This window comes from Semicossyphus pulcher, unplaced genomic scaffold (genome assembly GCF_022749685.1).
Source record: "Semicossyphus pulcher isolate SPU_LCO1_2020_fin unplaced genomic scaffold, fSemPul1.0.p SCAF_3, whole genome shotgun sequence".
Taxonomy (NCBI): Eukaryota; Metazoa; Chordata; class Actinopteri; order Labriformes; family Labridae; genus Semicossyphus; species Semicossyphus pulcher.
Window position 1 is genome coordinate 6,285,400 of NW_027211704.1, and position 22,965 is coordinate 6,308,364.

General features: G+C 41.6%; 1 protein-coding gene across 2 annotated transcripts in view; it reads right to left on the bottom strand.

Annotated features, from left to right (window-relative positions):
- The window catches only part of igsf21a (immunoglobin superfamily, member 21a), a 251,268-nt gene that overhangs the window by 20,093 nt on the left and 208,210 nt on the right, over positions 1–22,965 (bottom strand). For both annotated transcript variants that reach the window (XM_069677410.1, XM_069677409.1), the window contains exon 6: positions 11,145–11,625. In XM_069677410.1, the coding sequence (XP_069533511.1) occupies positions 11,145–11,625 (481 nt within the window). The remainder of the gene's footprint in view (positions 1–11,144; positions 11,626–22,965) is intronic.

Genomic DNA, 22,965 nt, shown 5'->3' on the forward strand with positions numbered 1-22,965 from the left:
TCTAAGGCGGCCATCGACTGCAGGCCTGCATCAGGCTAATGGATTAGGAGTTAAACTGTCATATATGTAAATAGGATGGAGCATATGTATATCGCCTCATGGGACGAATTTATGAAGCAGAAGCAAAAGAGTTTGAATTGCATGGAACGGTTAAAGAGAATACATTAATACAATAGGTTGGGGAGCAGGAGAGCAGAAGATTCCAGCACCGTTAGACTAGTTTTTTATGCATACATTGATTAATCTCGCTATAAATATTTTGCAGTCAAGGCAGGTGGAAAAAATACAAGAGGAAAACTTGGAATCACACTGGAACAAATGCACAAAGACGCAATACTATGAAAGGTGGTCATACGTTTGTAATTGCCCAAGATAATGACCACATCCGCAAGATTACCCACGAGATCTTTGAGGGATTCTGTTTTGAATTAATCTCTGTATATGGACAAGAAGGGCCCGAGGAAATCCAACATCCAGACACCCACCCATACATATACATACATACCACTCAAAGATATAATCTTGAAGATCTCAGTTTCGTTCTTTTTGGCGCCCCCCTTTGCGACAAATGGTAATTGCAGGAGCACACGGGCATCAGCGGGAAGACTCCTAGCGCCCTGTCAATTGTCCAACCAAACCATAGAGGTCGAAGCTAAGCTATGCAAGGCCTGGTTTGGATCTTGTTTGGATAAATTAGATCTTAACTTGTGATTCGATCAAATACTTTTAAACATAGACGTATTTAAAGTGACGTCCACGGTTGGCTCCGGTTGATTTTCCTCGCTGGCGGTCGCTTTCCTTTTTAGACTGTTTGCTTCATCTGAGCGTCCAATTTGTTTGTTTTTCTTTGGATTTTCACTTATTGTTGAAGTTGTATCTGTAGTTGATCTTTGATCTTTCTTTGTTTGTTCAGCCATAGTAGATTACTGCAGAGCCGCTTAGCTCCGCCTACCCTCTCTGGCAGACCAACCACTGCTGGCTGATGGAAAACGTGTCACTAACTGGGTGCTGCTTGTGACTTTTTTCCACGAATGTCACAATAGACACCCAGTCTGTAATACTGCAGATGCAAAGGCAAAAGTGGGCCATAGGCTCAATCACCATTGTGTTACCTCATTCGGCAATAAATAGTGACTTAACAGACATTTATTTACATTAAAATCATATATGATTTTCTCATATATGAAGTGTATCTTTGATGATGTTTGGAGGAAGGCTTAAAGGTTTGGAATATCCAATAGGAGCCTATATCATACTTTGCATTCTTGCATTTGCAACAGATTAAGCTTCAGACAATCTATGATATGTTGGCGTATCTGACAAATCTGTAAACATTCTATCCTTTCCTGTTAAAAGCTGTGCAATACCCCCAATCTTTTCAGATCAGAGCCTCACTATACGAAGTTTCCTGAAAATCTGGTGATGCCATTTTCCAGATCTGCAATCTTTGTGATGTATGAATCTGGTATCTTAAAGGTTACGTTAAAGGCATCATACAGTATGTGTACGATATCATTATAAGCATCTGTGACGGATCAGATCTCCCTGTATTCTCCCCTATGATCAATGAATGTGTTCACCATGGGATCGTTCCAGATGCAGGTCCCCTTCGTCCAGTGTCTGCCCTCTGTTCCATCCCAAACACACCTGGACACACACTCACCCTTTTAATCTCCCGCTGTCTCCTTGTATCCCCTCTGCTGCACTTGGAAACTGACTGGGCCCCCTTATGTCTCCTTTGCAAATGTACTCAGAACAACACTGATTTTCATTTGACGCCACTTAATTGTGTTACAGCTGAGCAGATTGCAAGTTTAGCGGCGAATGCAAAACTCCAAGTGACTGACAGGGCAATTCATCGAGCTGTCTGTCGTTAGATTGAGTTAACTCAGTAGCGTTATTGAAAAAGTCAACCTGAATTAGAGAAGTCAAACAAGAATTTAGACACACTGACCAGTGTTATATCATTGGAAACACAATCTCAGAGATGCTGCACTCCTTCGACTTCGCTGAGCGCCTCCTTTAAGCTCCTCAGCCTCTCATTTTAGTTTCTTAAGCTGAAGCAAAGCCTCTAAATTTCATCACTTTATTTCAAGGAGAAACACACTGTGGCAGTGGGATTATTTGTTTGTTCATGTGCAAACTATCAAAGCAGAACATGCAGTGATTCCGATACTGAGATCTTAAACAGGATTTATACATAAAGGGAAAAGTTTGCTTTAAGTTTTGGATGTGTGTGATCTAAGAGAGACACACGCACTTTCTAATATTTTTTATCTAAATACAAAGATGGCTTCCAGCGCATCCAATTAACACTTCAAAGGCAATATGTTGGCATGGTCCTCCTGGAGACGAGCCACGCAATCCTGACATGATAAACAGAGACATTATCTTCTACGAGATGCTAGCAACGGCGGAAGGCAGACGGAGACGCTGAATGAGGAGACTGTGGCTGCTACATATTTCCTTTCTGCTGTCAGTATTTTATCTCACATCACCACCTTCAATCTAATTAAAAGAGTCCCTCTTATTATTCTGCTGAGCAGCTGTGGTCACTCTGAGTCCTTGTACAGAAACTGTCATCATTATCTAGCCGTGGGAAATCTCTAATGGGTTTAACAAAAGATCTAAAACCTCCTGTAAACAAGGCGTGATACTGCCTTTACTTGTATTAACTTTGGTGTGTTTTTATTAAAGGACAATTCCCATCATTTCTGAACATAAGGCCTGTTTTTTTGGAGGGTAAATGTACGGTGGCCGCCAAGGACAATTGCGCTGCAACGGCCTAAACGGTTTCCATTAGAAGAAACAGGAAACAGCTTTTGCATGTATTTTCTGGTTTTGTGTGTTTTTGACTTTGCAGCGCGTAAACGCATTTGTTTTGGCTTTTTGTTTTTCATTCAAAGCACGTTCCTGTAGTTGCATTTGTTTTGGGCTTTTGCATGTGTTTTTAAAGTTACAATCTTGAAGATCTCAGTTTCGTTCTCTTTGGCGGCACCTACGGCCATAAACGATAATTGCGGGAGCACATTTCCCAGATATCCAAACAGTGTTGCATGTGTGACGTCATCCATTGTATCTGTAGTCATCCATCTTTTGTTTGTTTGTTCAGCCATAGTAGATTACTGTTTACTCACAACACCTGCAGCCGCTTAGCTCCGCCTACCCTCTCCGGCAGACCAACCACTGCTGGCTGATGGAAAACGCGTCACTAACTGGGCGCCGCTTGTGATTTTTGACACCCAGTCTGTAATACTGCAAATGCAAAGGCTTTCATCAGTGGGCCATAGGCTCAATCACCTTTGTGTTGCCTCATTCGGCGATAGATGACTTAAGAGACATTTATTTAAATTAAAATCTTCAACATTATTACTTAAAATGTGCATTGTTTCTGAATTTGCAGCCTGTTTCTTCCAAACAAAACAGCTTGGGCAGTTGCAGTGCGATTGCCCCTGTCAACTCAACAGAAATGTTCCCTACAGAGAGAGACCTCTTTGTTAAAGAGTAATATGCTTATTTTGAGACCACAAACAAGCCACCAGACTCCATTGACAAAAACTGTAATTTAAAACACCAGGGTCACACATTAATACACACACGACCAGCCACTCCATGTTCTGTGAGGCAAAAGTTCTGGTGTGTCAAAGGAGTCCGGCGGCTTTGAAAAGAGCCGCCAGAAACCATTCCTGTTTTCAAAAAATAATTTAACCCTCAAACTTTAACAATCCAGAACGTAGTCATTATATTGTGTTATATAAGTCAAAACTATTCAGTGAAGCTGGCTCACCTTGCTTATCTGAAGTAGCATGATGTTTTGCAAAAGCATTGGCCATCAGATGGCACGAAGGACTCCTTGAATCTGAATGATGGTAGATCATCGTGTTGCAGCAGGTTGAAACATCCATTTGTACAGCCTTCATTTGATGAAGTCAGAAAAAACTGTTTTAAGTTAACTTTTTTTTTTTCACTTTTTGTGAGCCAAGAAGATTTCCTGCCAGAATCCATAAGCTTATCTGGGTAAATAGGATGAATCTGCAGGGTCTCAATTAGTGAGGAAGGGACACTCCTTTCTGTTGTTCATTTTCAATCAGCTTCCAGTTTCAGACTGACAGGAGGAGGGTACTTTGTGGATGAAACCGTGTAAAACAGCACAGGCTGGCATTGTTCTTTATGTTTCTCATTGTCTACAAAACCCAAGACAACGACAACCACAAACTTATATGGATTCTTTTGAAGACATAATTAAGCTGTAGTCCTACTTGCTTTCTGAAAAATGTAGCTGCTTTAAAGTCGTATTTTAGCGGCTCTTTTTATTTTGTTTAGTCGAGATTTAAAGTGGTTATCTCGAAGATTTCAGTTTCGTTCTCTTTGGCGGCACCTATGGTGATAAATGGTAATTGCGGGAGCACACTTCCCAGATATCCAGACAGTGTTGCATGTGTGGCGTCCACGGTTGGCTCTGGTTGTAACTCTTGATTTTCCTCACTGATGGTAGCTTTCCTTTTTCGACTGTTTGCTTCATCTGAACGCCCAATTTGTTTCACTTCTTGTTGAAGTTGTATCTGTAGTCATCCATCTTTTCTGTGTTTGTTCAGCCATAGTAGATTACTGTTTACTCGCAACACTTGCAGAGATCGGAAAAGCAGCCGCTTAGCTCCGCCTACCCTCTCTGGCAGACCAACCACTGCTGGCTGATGGAAAACGCGTCACTAACTGGGCGCCGCTTGTGATTTATTCCATGAAAGTCGCACCAGACACCCAGTCTGTAATACTGCAAATGCAAAGGCTTTCATCAGTGGGCCATAGGCTCAATCACCATTGCATTACCTCATTCAGGGATCGATAGTAACTTAACAGACAGAGTATCACTTTAATTAAAACTTATGTCATTGTTTGGGTCCTGATTTCTCACAATTTTCTGATATGGAAGGATATTTCTCTCAACTGTAAAGAGGTGTTAATTACCTGCGAAACACATTTCACATTTTAAAAGGTTATTCTGTTATCTTGCATCATGTCTCCTGCAGCAGATGTTTTAACAAATCAACAATTATAATGTGGTAACTGGGCCATTCAGGCAGGCGAGCATGATCTGAGAATTATCATGTTCACTTGACAAGAAGCTAAAATAAATTCTGATTAAATGTTTGTTGAATAAGTGAGTGTATATATAGAGTCATAGGAAAGCATAGGTAGAACAAGGGGCTGAGCTGTATGTTAAAGGAGCAATGCAAGCTAATTACATTAGCGCCCTTAGTGCAAAAAGAACTTTGAGTTACACTAATGTGAAATCTAAATGTATATGTTATTGAATGGTTCCTAGTTAGAATCCCTGTACGGACGTAGTGGGCCTTTCTGTGTGGAGTTTGCCTGTGCTCCCTGTGCATGACTCCGGCTTCCTCCCACAGTCCAAAGACATGCCCGTTAGGTTTTTTGGTGACTCTGAATTGCAGGTGTGAATGTGAGCGTGAAAGGTTGTCCGTCTCTGTGTGTCAGCCCTGTGATTGACAGGAGATCAGCCCAGGGTGTAACCCCACCTCTCGTCCAATGACAGCTGGAATCTGCTCCAGTCCATCACAACCCTGAACAGGATAACCGGTATAGATAATGGCCCTTGGCCATGGACCATGGCCCTGAGTCTTCATGCATTTAGCTTTACAGTAGCTAGATTTATAAATGATTGTGTCGAAAAAAGAAACCGTCTTGAAAGCATTGGTTGTGAGATCTGACTTAGGTTGTCCGACGTCAGCAAACTTATCATCACAATTTTCAGTTACAAAATTAACAGTGTGGAGACACTTATCTTTAAAACAGTTCAAACACATACATAGTTTAATTTTTAAGATATCTATTATACGAATAATATTTTTTAAACATCTGGTTCAGGTCGTTTTTAGCTACCCTAACTCAAACAAGAAAGATGAAGCACACTATTGGGAACTATACTCAGGTGCGTACTGATACAGTTCGTATGCTACTATAGGAGCAAAGGTTAACTGTACCTCTTAATAAGACTGATTTACTCTAAGTGTGTTGCTTTTGGTCTTTCATGGAATATGTTGATATTAACAAAAATATACAATATTTCCAGCTCTTTCCTTTAAACCACTCAAGTATTAGAAGCAGAAGAGCAGTGTCTAAAAAAGCCTTTCGGCACAGCTATATAACGTAATGTCGCCTTTTTCAAAGGGTTATATCTCATACCAGTCGTTTTATAAAATGTAATAACTGTCACTGTCATACCCCAAGTGCACAGAAATACAGTACATCACATGCAGGACGGAGACAGCAGCGTCATATAAAGCTTTAATGACACGAGCTGTCTGAGGAGAAGAGTAAAACCATTCAGCCGCTCTTTGCCTCTTTCACATGTTGATGAAAAAACAGATGACACACCCCGAGGGGAACGGGCCCTCTGAAGCTCCTGCTAAATGTCAAAGGCGCTAATATTTTGACAAGCCTTTCCCTCTGCTGTGTTTGAAGTCATTAATTCATCTTTGTTCTTTTAAAGATATGGAAGGTGCATCACCAGGCGCTCGTTTTTCTTCCCCTCCACCACCTAAAGGAAAAAAACAGAAAATGTGCGTTTGTTGGTTCTAATTAGAGCACGCTTGAAATTCAAGGCACTCGCTGACCTGCTCGGGGCTTGATCTTGGAATAAAATAGTATATAAAAATAAAAAGGTTGTCATTCAGGTCAGGAGTCATTTTATTTGGCTCGTAATATAGATTAAAGGGCGTATTTAATCTCATTTCAAATCTTTAATTGAATGTGACTGTGTAAAAACACCTGACCTAATGATTCCTATCACTTCTATTCCCTGTTCATTTATATTATGCAGCTCTCACTGGATAATTGTGCTCAGGATCTGTTTTACTGTACACACACACACGCGCACGCACACGCTCGCTTCTCTCAGGTGTGTTTGGTCAGGAAATGAAAAGGAGGTCTTCGCAGTGCCCATAAGTAATAAATCTTTCAGAGATTTAATATTGCCACATGAGACTGAGCGACAGTCTGACAATCGACCAATGTTGCTTTACACTTAATGAATATTCATGACCGTCTCCGTGCTCGCCATACAGATGCTCCTGAAGCTGGCGCCGGGCCCTGGGAGTCCGAAAAAACCACCACATGAGATGATGAAGCTGACGGTCTCCTCTCCTCTCCTGGACCGTTTTCATGACCAGAGTGTGTGTTAATAATTAAAAGAGGTTTGTTGCTTTGGATTCAGATGAGCTAAGATGTTTATTATTTAACACTATAAGGCAAGTGGTGGAATTCTTAACGTCACCCACGGTACAGGAGTGAGAAGAGAGCCAGGCCTCCTCACATCTCATTCCTTTGCCAGACAGTGATTATCAAAGAGCAGCTGCTCAGTATCAGGAGGCTGTCTGTGATCTGTGTGTGTGTGAATGTCTGTGTGTGTATTCGAGGATTGTTTGTGTAAGGATATACTGTATGAGTATGGCTAGCTCTGTGTAAATGTCTGTCTGTGTGTCTGTTTGCCCATGCATACACTTTTGTGTGCTTAGCATGTTGTTTGTATCCGTGTTCACGTCCAGCTCACTTCCACATCTATTAGTCTATCTCATCTCACTGCTTTGGGTCAGACAGTCTGTCTTTGAAAGACATTAAACATTAGAGTCTTACTCAAGTTTTCACTGGTTGGTAGTCACCGCAGACTGTATAAATAATCGACGCAGCCACTGTGACGTCACCCATTGGTTTCTCGACTGCCTAAATGAAGCTGAAATATGGCCGCCTGCCGCCATGTTGGTTTACTGGAGCCTGGAGTGACCGGATTTAATTGAGAGGGTGGGGCTGCAAAAAAGCGAGTGGTTGAAAAACGGCAAGTTATCAAAGCTAAACAGTCTGTGTCTGTGGCTGATCTGTTAACTCTTGAATTAGCTAGTTTAAGGATTCTGTTTGGTGACTGACTGCAGTCATAAAGAAGTAGCGGACTCTCCGGTCAGTTGCCCAGTGAGATAGCGGCAGATGAACGACATGTAACAGGAAACTTATAAGTGGTCTTCTCATCACTACAGTCCGCTGTAATCGCTCCGGGGAAAGGCCAACAAGTTCTGACTTCTATTTACTGGCCAACGAATAAATAAATACTACTACTACTACTTAGTGCTATAAATATATCAATACAATAATAGTAGATTTTTAACTCACCAAAAAGCTGGAGCTCACACAAGTTTTGAATGAAAAAAATCCCCAAAAGGCTCCAACAACACAAACAGGTAAAGTTAAGTTCAGTGTTTGTGTGTCTGTGTTGACGTCTTTCAGACAGCCAGCAGGACCCGCCTGTCACTCAAGTGACCCGGCTCCTGTGATTTAAGGCTTAATTTAATTAAAACGGGTGTGTTCACCCCACATACAGATATCTTGAACAATAAAATTACTTATTTATAACGAAACTGTTTTTTATTCCCGGCTGTAAATATGTTTATTTCTGCTGTAAAAATGGGCCTTTTTCCCATCTGGTCTAATGTTATTTCTTGGTTTCTGGAGCCTCAAGTGGCCACTTGAGGAACTGCAGTTTTTTGCACTTCATTTTTCAACACCAGAGGTTGCCACTTTGTGGTCACGAAAAAAAAAAACATCCAAGAGCTGCACGTGTTTTTTGTCTGTGCCTCTGTAATGTTAGCAGCCAAGTCTCAATTTTTCAAGAAGCTGGCCTTGTGGGTAAAGTTCACATGTGAAGTGGTCTGACTGGTTTGTTTGGGGACATGAATTTCTCCTGCGTGCGAGAGGATGAACCCACGACTTGCACATGCTTTCTGTTCCTAACAACCATTCTTCAGCACTTAGTAAGTTAGCTAGTTAGCAGCTATAAGTCAGGCTAAAGCTTAATGATGCAGCCCTAAGGAACCCAGCTGCCTCATTACAACCATTCAGAGGACCGATGCAGGGAACAGATGATGTTACTCTGTATAATAAAGTTCAGTCTCGTCGCTGGTTTTTAACACATTCAAAATTATTAACATTACCACTTTTCGTGGTCGTTAGCAGGCTGCTCATTTTGTCCATATAAAGTTCCTAATAACATCTTTTTCTGGAATTCAAACCGTATTTCTTGGGGGGATTTAAAATATCTCTAGATAATGAATTTAATATGATAAATGTCTGACTTGTCATATATTGGCTAAAAATACTGACTGCTAGTAGACGAGGACAATCTTTAGTTGGGGTCAGCCCTTTCACACAGCACCAGATATCTCACACCAGAGTGATCCAGTCAGTCAGCCATGCTTTAAAATTTGCTTGCATGCCTCTGCAGCTTCATGTTTTCAATGAAACCAGTCACCCAGGTAATATGACAGTTTCCCTTCAGCTGCTTAAGTCTGTCGTGCAGCTGGGAGGACCTGTTGGTGTCTTGGCATGGCATCAAAGCACACCTGATGCACACTGCTTTTCTGGATGCCATGTTTATTCCCTGACCCTTCTTTTAAGTCACACTTCCTTTCTTGCAAAGTGAAGAAGTCGCGTTATAGGTGAAGGTCTCATGAGAGCGCGGCTCATTTCCCCTGCGCGGCCCCTCACCCCTCAGAGTGAGCCTGTGTTATGTCCATCACACTGCATGCTGCCCTAATCAAAAGGTGGTGACGTAGGAAGCCAACTGTCACTGCTGGAGCAAATCCCAGAAATCAGCCATCATCCAACCCGACCATATGCCCCGCAAGCTCTACGTGACGCCATGACACCAGTATTTAAAAATACTCTTCCGTTGGTGTGTAGGTGGTGGGGAAAGGGCTCCACACAGCTACGCCAAAACTAGCCTGTGAATTTCGGAATCCGTGTACGGCATGAGATGGAAAACTCAGCCATGCCGTATCAAACTGCTCGCACAGTATCTTTGGTTAGGCTGCCAATAAATTTACAGAGATGTTCAACGTCTAACCTTAAAAAACTACACTGGACAACAGGGGCCTGTTTCTACATATCCAACTGTGTAGAAGTTTATGGATCTGTCACACATAGAAAACGTCCCCCAAAACATCACCATAATGCACATCAAAGATGCACTTATGTATCTATTAAATATTTTGGATTTTTCAGGGTCCAATCTTGTCAGTTTACGGAGATAGAATCTCTCATAGACATCTTGTGTGATGGTGCAGATAATGTTTGTATCTGACAAATACAAACCTCCGAGCACAGTGCTGTATTTTTGTGCATTTATTCAATTTAAGTCTAAGCTGTCTTCGTATATGTTTGTCTCCAATGTCGACTTCTATGCATTTATTTTCTAGAGGATTGAATCAGTTTATAGATAATAAAACTTATAGCGCCAAAATCTTTAGAAAATTGGAATATCTGGGGGCGCTGGATAAGTGCAGTGGGTAGAGCAACGCTGTCCTCAACGCAGTGTTCGCAGGCTCGACTCCTGCCCTCAATATTTGCTCTCTCTTCAGCTGTCCTTTAAACAAAGGAAACCCCCCCTTCCAAAAAAAACTGCAGGAAAAGGAATATCTACTCTCCCCACCATCCCCCCTTTGTATTTCTTGTATTCTCTTTAACCACTGAAATGCTTTTGCTTTGTTTTATAAATGTGACATACAGTACATGTGCAATTAATTCCACATGCTGCAGGAAGTCAGAGGATCATTCTGGATTGCTCCTGGCGCATGCGCATGCAGCGACAGGCAGTGAGAGTTTGTGGGAGAGTTGTCTCCCGTTTTGTTTCGTCCAAAGTGTGTTTTCACGTGTTTAAACTTATATCTGGTAGGAATTTTTACTTCTGGCGTTTTTTAATTATCTTAATTATTTGCTTTTATTCCATGCTTTTATTTCATGGATTGCAGCACTCTTGTTTCTTGTTTATGTTTCTTGTTTTATGTCTAGATTTTTCAAACTGTGTTGGATGTTTCAACTCTCGACGGCGAAACTAGTTTACCATTTGGGTATCAATAAAGTAACCTGAACCTGAACATGCTCCATCCTCATGTCCGGCAGTCTAACACCGAATAGTTTGATACATTTCAAAATAAAATCCCTCATAGATCAGATATTCTCCATGTCTTTAGAGAAAATTTGTGCTATATTTTTGTGCATTTATTTCACTGAGATAAGAAAAAAGGTGGTGGAGGAATTAGAATAGCAAAAATAAACGAGTTAGTCTGCATCCTACTCACACAGAGTGACCTCCGTCTGCATGGGCATGGACAGTGCCGGGTGCTTGACTTCACAGCTGAACAGGGCATCGTTATCCAGCTGAGGGTTGAGGGTCCAGGTGAGCCGCGCCTGCACCACCACAGAGCCGTCGCTCTGGGGGATGTGAGTGTGGCTAAAGTAGTAGAGCGGGTCCGTGCTGTGCACCCAGCGGGGGAACTCCCGGCTCACCACAGTCTCTGGGATGACCTCCGTGGCAGGACTGGGCTCGTGAGCCTGCTGGCCCTGAGTGTGGACACGCTGCGGGCTCTCTGTGTTCAGACGAGCCGACCGGCCCTCGGGGTCCAGGAGGGAGAGAGAGCGCTGCAGTTTAGTGTCGTCCAGGTCCCTGCTGATGAGCGGCCTCGCTCCCCTGACCCCGGCCGAGCCTCCTCCCTGCTCAGGGGTGGAGGTCTGAGTGTAGGAGATCACCTCTATCAGCTCACCGTCTCGCTTGAAGTAGACCTAAGAGTATGAAAATAGAGCGGAGGGCAGATGAAGATGACAAAAAAAGGGAACAAAAGATATATTTTATTCCAAATAATTAATTTATTACTGAACAAAACAAACAACATGGCCAAACGTTTACCCTGAGAACGCTACAATAGAAATGGGTCCCACAGTGCCTACATCAGGCACGTTGGAAGCAGGGGTGACAGCACCCACTATCAACATCACCTGTTTGACTGGGATCGTCCCAGTTTCAAGCTGGTTTCCAGAGTCATAGCAAATATTTGTACAACATTAAAATGTCCCAGTTTTCAACATGGTCAGATGTTCTTTGTTGCCTACTTTAGTTTTTTATAGAATATATATACGTTTTAATACGCCTTTAATGGGGGTGAAAGTATCTTTGCCAACACGTGAATGTGCAGTGCAGGCCGTTTGCCAACACGGCCACAGCGACATAGTGTCTGTGCAGTACTGTATTTGAGTTACATAAACCGTGCGCACACATGACGGCTCATCTTGGTCAATGCAAGAAAATGGCATAGTAGATTATAGAGTACTTGTCAAGTGTGAGATGTGCGTGACAGTGTGTGCATACAGTTGATTGGGCAGCGAAAGTGTGTACAGTTTAGGCAATTTGTCAGATGATTTCAATTGTTAACATGAGCACAAAGTTCTTCATACATCTGGACTCTTAATTTTGCTCTCAAAGTGCACCAGATTGATGCATTTATCACAGCACCCCCTCCCAGAGAAGAACGTCCCCGGCCTTTCTGCTTCTTGAGATGTCATTGTGCGGAGTATACTCAAACGCTTCATAACCCTAGAATCTGTACTCCTTCAAACTAAAGGGTTATGTAAGTAATTAAACCATAATAATTTATAATAGTATTTAAAGATACAATCTCAAATATTTCAGTTTCGTGCTCTTGAGCACCACCCAAAAGCAGTAATTGGAATTGACTGGAGCACACTTCCCAATTTAACCAGGCGTCTACAGTTGGCTCCCTTTGTCATGGTTGTAACTCTTGATTTTCCTGGCTGACAGTCAATTTTCTTTTTAGACTGTTTGCCTTCATCTGAGCGTCGAGTTTGTTTCTTTTTCCTTGCATGTTCACTTATTTTTGAAGTTGTATCTGTAGTCATCGATCTTTTCTTTGTTTGTTCAGCCATAGCAGATTACTGTAGCTCTTGCAACTCTTGCAGAGACCGAAGCAGCCGCTTAGCTCCGCCTACCCTCTCTGGCAGACCAACCACTGCTGGGTGATGGAAAACGCGTCACTAACTGGGCGCCGCTTGTGATTTTTTCCAAGAACGTTGAGACACCCTGTCCATAAAAATACGATATACTGCAAATACAAAGGCTTTCATCAGTGGGCCATAGGCTCAATCCCCATTGTGTTAACTCATTCGGCGATAGTGACTTAAAAGACATTTATTTACATTAAAATCTTCGAGACTGTTACTTTAAATGACTGTATGACTGAAGCAGACAGCGAGAGATTATTATTGTAAGTTGTCATAAGTAAAAAAAATAAAATAAAAACTAAACAAAAAGACACATAATCAGACTTGTATTTTAATCAGATTTTGCAAAATTAACCATCAAAAACATCCAAAACTTTTCTAAATGTCAAAACACAGAGACAATACTGAACAATTTCATCAGTTTTTGCATTGCAATGTAACGTAACGTAATGATGCCTTCAGCGAACATGAACGTGATGACTCGTAACACACAAGTTAAGCTTTAAGCTGCACAACAATGAAGGCTCTATTTATTATAGTTTCATTTTAGATGGATTAACACAGGATCATGTAAAAACTTCCAGATGTATTTCTTTGGCTCATGCACTGTATCCTGTGCTGCCAATGAGAAGGCTTTCCCAGGATATTATAGGAGCTCCCTCACCCTTTTATGAGTCTATTAACTTCTCTGGGTGCCTAATCTCCTGACGGTCAATGTATACTCCCATTTCAGCATATAACCTTCATATTAGCATTGAATTAAGGCCGTATAGTAACTGCCTGTGGTGTTGCTGTTACGGAGACAGATATGCTTTCTTTTTTATTTTGAAAGAAATGTTAATCCGCGGCTCTTTTATGGAACCTTTGGCCATTTTAATTCAATTTGCCAAACAGCAAAGAGTCATTATTTCAAACACTGCATCTCACTGTGTTGTCTGAGGTGTTCATAAGGAGATGGTCGACGCAGGCTTTGATATGGTGCTACCTCTAGAGCTCACGCCCAGGGCTAGTAAGCAGCAATAATGAGTGTAAACAAGAAAGGATGAGGCCAAGCTCCTGAAGAATATCTCACAATGACATTTTCACATTAAAAAAGAGTCTATAATCCCTGGACTACAATAGAGCTCTACAATGCATCGCCCTGTATGGAAAATAATTCAGGTTAAAGTTACAGAACATGTTTTCCTCAACCTTCCAGCAGCACTGGAGAAAGTCCTCGAGAGTCAAACAATTTGTGATGAAGATGCTCATGCATTGAGTCACAAAAGGCCTTTCTCAGGGATGACTTCAAGAGCATTTTCAAGTTCAATTCAAGGTAATAATAAACTATAAGAAACTGAAGACCACCTACTTTTTATTTTATTTATATGACAGTAAAGATCAAATATTGTATAAAAAGATGGACGACATGACAGCTCCCTAAAAGTGAAGCCAAACCCTCTCTATCGCCCCCTGCTGACTGGCTGCAGTATAGGTCATAAAGCCCGCCTCCTCCATGTTAACAGATGGGACATGAGTAAAACTATAAAATCAAAATACACGTCAAATAAATTTTTCTCAAACATAGTTTCTGGCATTATAGTTAGTTCTTATCATGCTGATTTATGTCCAAGTGTTCATTTTCTGATAACTTTACTTTAAATTAGTTTTTTTTGATGCTGTAAAAAGGATGATTCCGGATTAGCAGAATAGAGGAGGAACGGTGAGAGGAGACGTGACTAACACAATCACTACAGTCATTGAAGTTTCCATACCTGTGAACATCTGCTTCAGACCAACACAGAGAAGCTGTTCTGCTGTTAAACACACCGACTTGCGGGATCTTTGCTGTTTTTTTCAGTACTTTACGTGAGTGTTTTGGTTAGCGAAAGTGGCTATGCCGATCTCTACAGTGCAACTCTGGCTCCAAATGACATCACCATCATAAGATGGCAGCGCCTATCACTGGGGGTATTTTGGCTTCAATTTTGTACAATGAGAGTAGAAGGAGACGCGTCGTCAATCTTCATATACAGTCATTTGTGAAGATGAATTAAAAATTATTTGCATTCTGATTTAAAAACACCTCTGAGTTTTGTTCATTTAAAACTTCATTTCAGAAACTTTCTTTTGAAACACTGACAAACGGAGGCTGTCAGTTGATGAGGTCGTGTTGGCAAAGACAGATGCAACATCATTAAATTACAAGCTGTGTTGTGCCACCGGGTTGTATCATGTATAAGTATTTATAGCCAACGCTTAAAACTTGTTCATGCCTGCCATCAGAGCAGGCTGGTACACATCATCACGCACAGGGCAAGGTGACCTCACCCGAAGCAGCACTGTTTGTTCTCAGTATCACGGATACAAAAGACAAACCTTCCTCCTGACTGATCTTCTGCTCCCACCTGTTAACCCTGAACTGCTCCATGGCCCCATCTACCTGCACTACACTTTCAGTACACAGGTAGGTTTTATTGTGAAACTGTAAAACACTTTTTTGTTCATTTTTGGACGTGACTGAAGAAGTTGATGCACAGCTGTAGTTTATTACATTTTGATTAAATGTAATTAAATGTTAAATTAGAGGAATACCAGATTTAAGTACTTGAAAAGGATGGTTTTATTTTGATCCACTCTACTAAACCGATAAATTGTCTTTGTGTATGGAATTTAGAAAACGTCACATCCGTGCAATCTGTTGTTCAAATTGACTAATGACTACGCTAACAAGTAAAACCATCATTTTTAATTAGGGCCAACACATGCAAGAGAACTTAGGGGCAAATAAAACTCCTTCTAAAGGTTAGTGAGGTTCACGTAAGCATGGAGTAAATACAGCGAGTAATTAACCTTGATGTTTCACACAAGGTATGGGTCAGGTAAGGGTGAGTGTCAGGTTGCTTCTCCGGCAACCTGCCTAAAGTAGGACAATACACCTGAGCTCATACATTATGTCCTGTCCAATAAAACAGGCTACATTTCTTTATATATAACATCAAGATGTGTGACTACGGAAGCCCTTAGCGGACATGCATCCATACATTTTATTTACTCCGTTTTCCCGCGAGTTATTTCTGGTTGTTTTCTCGAGATCTCAACTTATTTTGGTCACTGTGATGTTACAGACCAGGACATGCCGTGCTGCCATTGCCCAAGTTAAGCCTGTTTCTATGTTCGTTTTGTGCTTTTGCAGCTCTGAGGATACGAGTTATGATCATCTGACGTTACGGTGGTGCTGCGTCGTTATCTCGTGATAACATGATAAATAAGACGAGATCTCGAGAAAACGACCAGAAATAACTCACGGGAATCCGGAGTAAAAATAATGTAACGATGCATGTCCGCTAAGGGCCTCCGTAGTGTGACATCTACTTGTCAACCTTTGGTAGTAAAAAGTCCTTTAAAGCCACTGGAACCCAAATCCATATCGGCATTCTAATGATGTAATATAAAGTCTAATGTATGTCAAAGTAAGCATCTGAAAAGTGTTTGAAATTAGAAATTACATTAGTTAGCCTGTGAGCTAGTTCAGGCAGGCAGCTCATCCTCCACAGTCGCCTGACAAACACTTCCTCCCAATGTCGCGGCCTATTTAAGCTGCAAGATCTCCGGTTTCTCCCTCTGCTCCGTTATTGCCGCCGCTGCCCTGCACCAGTACTCTGAGCCCCACCACCACCACCACCACCCCAGCATCCACCTGCAGACTCCGACCAGGGGGGTTTAAGGTATTATCTCATCACTCCTCAAATTTCTGCATGTAAAATAAATCTGCGAGGAGTGATGAGGTCGGAGCCGAGCTATGTTCTGCCGCTGAAATAAACATTCAAACTATTACAAACGTGAGTTGTCTTGAAATGGGCCCGGTAGTTGTCTGGTATAATTCATTCCACGATCTAATAATAGGAAAGTACACATGCTAGCTATTCGGCGGTTTAACCCAGCGCGAGCGACGCCTGTGGGTGTTGAGCAACGGAGCACAATAGTTGTCTATTTCTTGCTGTCAGAGTTTAGCGCAGGCCGCTGTGGATCTATTTCCAGCGGCTGGTGTTGAGTGTGTAGCTCCGTAACAATAAAGAACTAGCTAACACATCAGAGCATCATTTAGCATCGCATTCATAGCTTTGAGAACAAATAGGGGCATTTTAGCTAACTTTGATATGGATAATAAAGCATATCGGGCTTCTTCCTCTTCTGATTCTTACTCATACAACCGAAGCAGGCCTACATAAAGCTGCACAATACATCACATCTGTTCTTTTTTTTGCAGATATGCCTCCTAACTTTGATCTCATCTAAGCATTTTTCACTATTTAGAGCCAAATTTCAATAGGCTTTAAATGCATAAATCAGTACAAGTATTTTGACTTTAGCCCAGCGGCTGATTTTACAAATGAAGCTTCACAGATTTACAAATTTTCCTCTTTAATTTTACCGTTTGGGAGCGTTAAATCCCCATCAGCCTTTATCTGCGCTTACCTGATGTGCTTTGTTGAGCCAGAGCTGGAAATCCAACAGCACAAAGGAAAACATCAACCTTAGATCCACAACGACCCCACTGCTTCTGCTGCTAACTCCTACAGCGACTCCGCCACTTTCAAAGAGAAGGAGCTTTTTCAGCGTGCATTAAAACACCTCATTAATTATCTCAGCAGGTGCAGGGAGAGCAGCGAGGATTACAGCGATCCATGCACCTGTTCTGTTGCTTTTGTTGGACAAAATGGTGTGGGAACACAATTACACCTGTGTCGGCTATGAATTCAGTATAATAGGGAATTAATTCGGTAAGCCCGGATAAGTGATTTGTTTCTATAAACATTAACAGACGAGTTAATTTAAAGGCATTGAAGAAATATTGATTAAACATCTACATGACTTAACGTAAGCCGTGTGCTGCGTTTGATCCGAACGACTCGGAAGTAAAACCTTTATTGAAGTGTTACCCCCAGCAAAACATCAGTTTGGCTTTTTTAGTGATCCCATCATGACTGAACAGCTTTCTTTGTCACCTGTCTGCTTAAAGTGTAAGAAAAGGAATCAATAAATGTTTCATCAAAGACGTGAATGAATGGGATAACAGATATGTAGCTGCAGGGAGGGAGTGCAGAAGGAGAACATATAGTATGTGAGGGTATGAATGTTCTGTAGGCAAAGGTAGAAATTATACATTCAGAGGACTTTATACCGTAGCGCTGTGGGGTAGCTAAACGGATGGAGGAAGAACGAGGAAGAGGTGATGTGCGTTGCAAGCTCAACAGATTTATTTCGTTGTCGCAGCAACACCTAACCCGAGGTTGAGGTGCCCCCGGAAAACCAACAAACAGGTTGGCTAACTGCTTTTCTCACTTCGCTCCCGCTTGCTCAACATGCGTCTTCTTCTCCCCAGAACGCCGAACTCCCCTTAAAAGTAGCTTTTATAACAATACCTCTTTCCCACTGTTAATTTCGTTAACGAAAATAATGACGGAAAATGTGGCAACAATCTTTTTCCCATAACTAAAAATATATGGTTGATAATAAAAACTCTCAAGACACATATGTTTTGTTTTCGTTAACGAGACGGGACTAAAATGTTAGTGGTCGGGTGTCGGACATTTGAAATGCATATTTTCCCAAACTGTGTATCTAAGTCTCGGTCCGACTGAGGCTGGAGGACCATCGTCCGGTTGTTTGGTCCGCACCAGAGTTCGAATGCATGTTCTCACCTGTCCAAATGAACCGGACTTTCCGAGTAAAGTCTGGACCAAAGCTGTCAGGTGTGAAAGCACCCTTAGAGTCCAAGCTCCAAAGACTTCTGACCATGACTCATTACCACATCATCACTGTTAAATGTTCTTCCTTGCTTCATTTACTGTCGCTCCGGACTGAACTAGCTAAAGCTGCGTTCCAAATAATTCACTTATTTATTAATAAGAGTAGCTAACTTACACCTTATTACTTCAAGTCAACACTGACGATTGGTTTCAAACAGGAATTGAACCAAAGTCTCGTGAATAAGAGTCCCATGTTTGTTTGACTCATCGCTCCATCGCCCCCTGACCAGCCCACCTATTGCACCCAAACGCCAACCCTCAGGGGAGTTCCAGCTCTTTCTAGTAGGTCACTTGAATTTAACGGCACATCAACACAATGAGCCAGTGGAGAGCATCAAGAAATGACAATGGAGGTGCACCAGTGTGAGTGAGAACACTGATGTCCTCCAACCATCAGTGGCTATGAATTGTGACCACTTCCAACAGTTTGCAACTTTTTGCCGTGACACATTTTTTGCAGCCCTTGTGCATAAGGAATGACAGCAGCAACTCCTGTAAGACACAAGTGAATCATTTGTAATTGAATGTCAATCTCTGACAATGACGAGTCTTATAATTAAGTGAATGAGAGCACTTTTACTTTATAAATGATGCTTAAAAATGCCAACTTGTGTGACACCATTCAATTACCGCATGACAAATAGTGATTTGGGAGTGGAAGTAGTTCTGCAAGGCCAAGATGTGACACCTTCCAAAAGTGTTTATATTTGTTTTGAAATTACGTTGATGGCATCTCTGAATGTCCTGCACGTCACGCAGCCGAACAACAGGGAAGAGAGCCATGTGACGGGACTAGATGCCATGTTTCAGAACAAAACGAGCCACCAGGACGCTGCATCTTTGTGAATGTTAATTTCAATAAATCCTCAATTCATCTTAAAATCAAAGAACGATTAAGGAGCCGTCTGTCATCACGGTAAACTTTCTTTAAGCTGCCTACTAATTTGCTTAAATCTTGTTTCCCATATTTTTGTCTGACAGGAAAAGATAACAGAGAGCACATCACTTCTTTCAGACTGTTCAAATGGAAGAGCAAACACTGATTCATTTTCCACAAGTGATTATAAAGCTGCCAAAATAACACTGTGGATGTCTCTCACTGTGATACATGTCTCCAATAAAAGGCTGCATTTCACAATGTGTGTGTTTATCTTGCACAAGATGTGTTTTGATAAAAGTAATAAAAGTGTTATTGAACGGTACATCGTCACGCTACAAGTTATTTCTTGTACTTTAAGGCCAGACTTAGACTAATGGAGTTTTTGGCTGATGTAGCCCAGATTCAACACCTTTGACAAAGAATATATTTATGGTTTGGGACCTTGGTTGGTAGAGATGTTTGGCACACGTTACCTGATAATGTGAGGAGTTTACAAATGCTCACAGACTTCATGTAGCCCAAAAATTTCACACATATTTGATGTTGAGGATTTAAAATCTTGAGGATGAATCAATAAGTACAAAACATCCAATGAAAGAGAGACAGAGCCGCTGACGCTTTAGCCAAGCAACATTAAACATTGTAGCCCTTGAGGCTAACGCTACCTTAACTAGCACGCTACTGTTGACGGATATTGAAACTGACAGTTAAAATCTCACCTCCAGCTCTTGCTAAAGAACAGAGTAGACCACGTCCACTCTACCATTTCCTCATCCAGACTCCAGCACCGTGTCAGTCCCCTTTGGTTTGAATCTGCCTCTCTGTGAGATCACATGAAATCACGTTCATATGAGATCACATGAGGCTGTGCGTTGCTCTCTCTGGCAAAGAGGATAACTTAAATATTTCTTGTGTTGATGCAACATTATTCTCAAATCTAGTGTGTGCATGTTTCAGATGAAAAAAACACATCTGTGAAGATTCACCTTTTGTGTGTGATGCAGCCTGATTTTAAAGTTGGTGAGGATTTTAAAACGCCTGTAGTTTGAGGACGAACTTCAGACAGCTGGAAATACTACAGTTAAATCTTGACATTCCCAAATCAGTTTTAATTTTGTTAGAGAAAATAATGATGAAAAATGTTCGTCAATGATCTATTTTCCATGACGAAGACGAGATGTTGATGAGCTAAAAATAGATCGTTGATAATTAAAACTCTGATGACAGGTATGTTTTGTTTTCGTTAACGAGACGAGACGGGACTAAAATGTTAGTTGTGGGCTGTCGGACATTTTCCCCCACTGCACGTCTAATCTGTCTGTCAAAATACAAGCAATGCATTCCTGTAACTGGGTAACGGGTATCATGAAGGTGGTTGTGAACTTTCTCTATGTCACCCAGGCTTTCTGCTTCAGGCTCTGCACGCTCACAGAAAAAAGGGTGTTTTTACGTGTCATTTGACGCTTCTTCTGCACAAAAAGGAGCAATTATTGGCTGTCTGCTTCAGTCAGACCGTTTAAAGTAACAATCTCGAAGATTTTAATGTAAATAAATGTCTGCTTAGTCACTATCTATCGTAACACAATGGTGATTGAGCCTATGGCCCACTGATGAAAGCTTTTGCATTTACAGTATTACAGACTGGGTGTCTGGTGCGACTTTCACGGAAAAAATCACAAGCAGCGCCCAGTTAGTGACGCGTTTTCCATCAGCCAGCAGTGGTTGGTCTGCCAGAGAGGGTAGGCGGAGCTAAGTGGCTGCTTTTCCGGTCTCTACAAGTGCGAGTAAACAGTAATCTACTATGGATGAACAAACAAAGAAAAGATCGACGACTACAGATACAACTTAAAAAATAACAAAGTCCAAAGAAAAAGAAACAAATTTGACGCTCAGATGAAGCAAACAGTCTAAGAAGGAAAGAGACCGTCAGCGAGGAAAATCAAGAGTTACAACCGAAGCCAACCGTGGATGTCCGGTTACATTGGGAAGGGTCCTCCCGCAATTACCGTATATCGCCATTAGGGGGCGCGCAATACAACATAACTGAAATCATCAAGCTTGTTATTTTAAATGAGAAGCGATGATGAAAAGTAATCTTTAGATGTGGTGTCTTCATCGTTACTGTTTGGATGACCTGCTGAAAGTCTTAATTGTACCTGAAGCAAACCGGTAAAAACGAAGACGGGGTCTATTTTGTCTGATAGTAATGACTTTTTATTGACTAAAACTATAAAGGGTAAAAATTATGTGATTAAAACTAAGAAGCATTTTCGTCTGAAGGCTAAGACTAAATCTAAAATAGCTGCCAAAATGAACACTGTTCCAAAAATGTGCTCTCAGGAAACTACAAACTACATCTCTAGTTTAGCAAGCATGCACCAATTGGCTCACTAGGTTGGCTCACTGGAGTGCAGTGCTTAGTCTCGTGTAAAAGGGGATTTTTGTGTGTTTGGTTTCTGCATTGTTCTCGTACAGACACTTTTACTGCATGGAATAAAGTCATTATCAATCACGCCTTATAGTTATAAATCCCCAAACACTTCATAGTCCAATATGTGCAGACAATGAAACCAGACACAAACCACTTAGTTTCATTCTGAAATGAATGCTCACAGAAAAAAGAGATGTAATTCTAAGCAGAAGCCAAAAAAAAAAACAAAGCCATAGCAGAGGCAGAATTAAGCCGGGATGGCATGAGAAGGGTTTCTGCATTTTTCCAGCGAACGGTAGGGGATGAAAGCACCTGCGCTGTGCACACTGCCAAACTGCCCCCACCAAGCTTTTCTATATTTAACAATCATGCATCGGTCCATACACACCTTTATGTTGCTGCAATTAATCACAGCGGTGTCAAAAGGACAAGGCCGTAATTTCACGGTGACAGAAAGATTCAATGGAAGAGCAGCAGCAGGAGAAAAGGGGAGCGAGGCGGAGAGACGGATCCTGGCCATGACTTAATCAGCTTTCCTTCTTATTATTAACCGTCATTATCTTCCTTCTTTTCAATCAGAGCTTGCTTGTGCTCTGAGGATGTTGTAATGAGTGGTACTGGGAAGCTATTATTGATATTTCACCAGCTCGATTTGGTGACATCACATGCCGACAGATCTCGAAACAGAATACCCGTCAATTTTAACACATGCAGTCGATTATATTCCGCACTCTTTCAAAGCGGCACAGGGGGAAATCTGACATGTTAGGTGTCTCCAAAAAGAGGTGGGAAGTTAACGGCGTTTGAGGACACAGTTTAGGCTTGATGCAGTACAAGTAATTGAGAAAAAGTGGTCAAACAATGTGAGGAAGGACTGCCCCAGGTGAGTAATGAATGTCTAAAAGTTAACGGACAACTGGAAAATGCAAATACGTGATTAAACGTTTTTCTCTAAAGACTTGCTGCACAGTCAGTAGTATAACCACCTGTAGCTTGCTGGCATG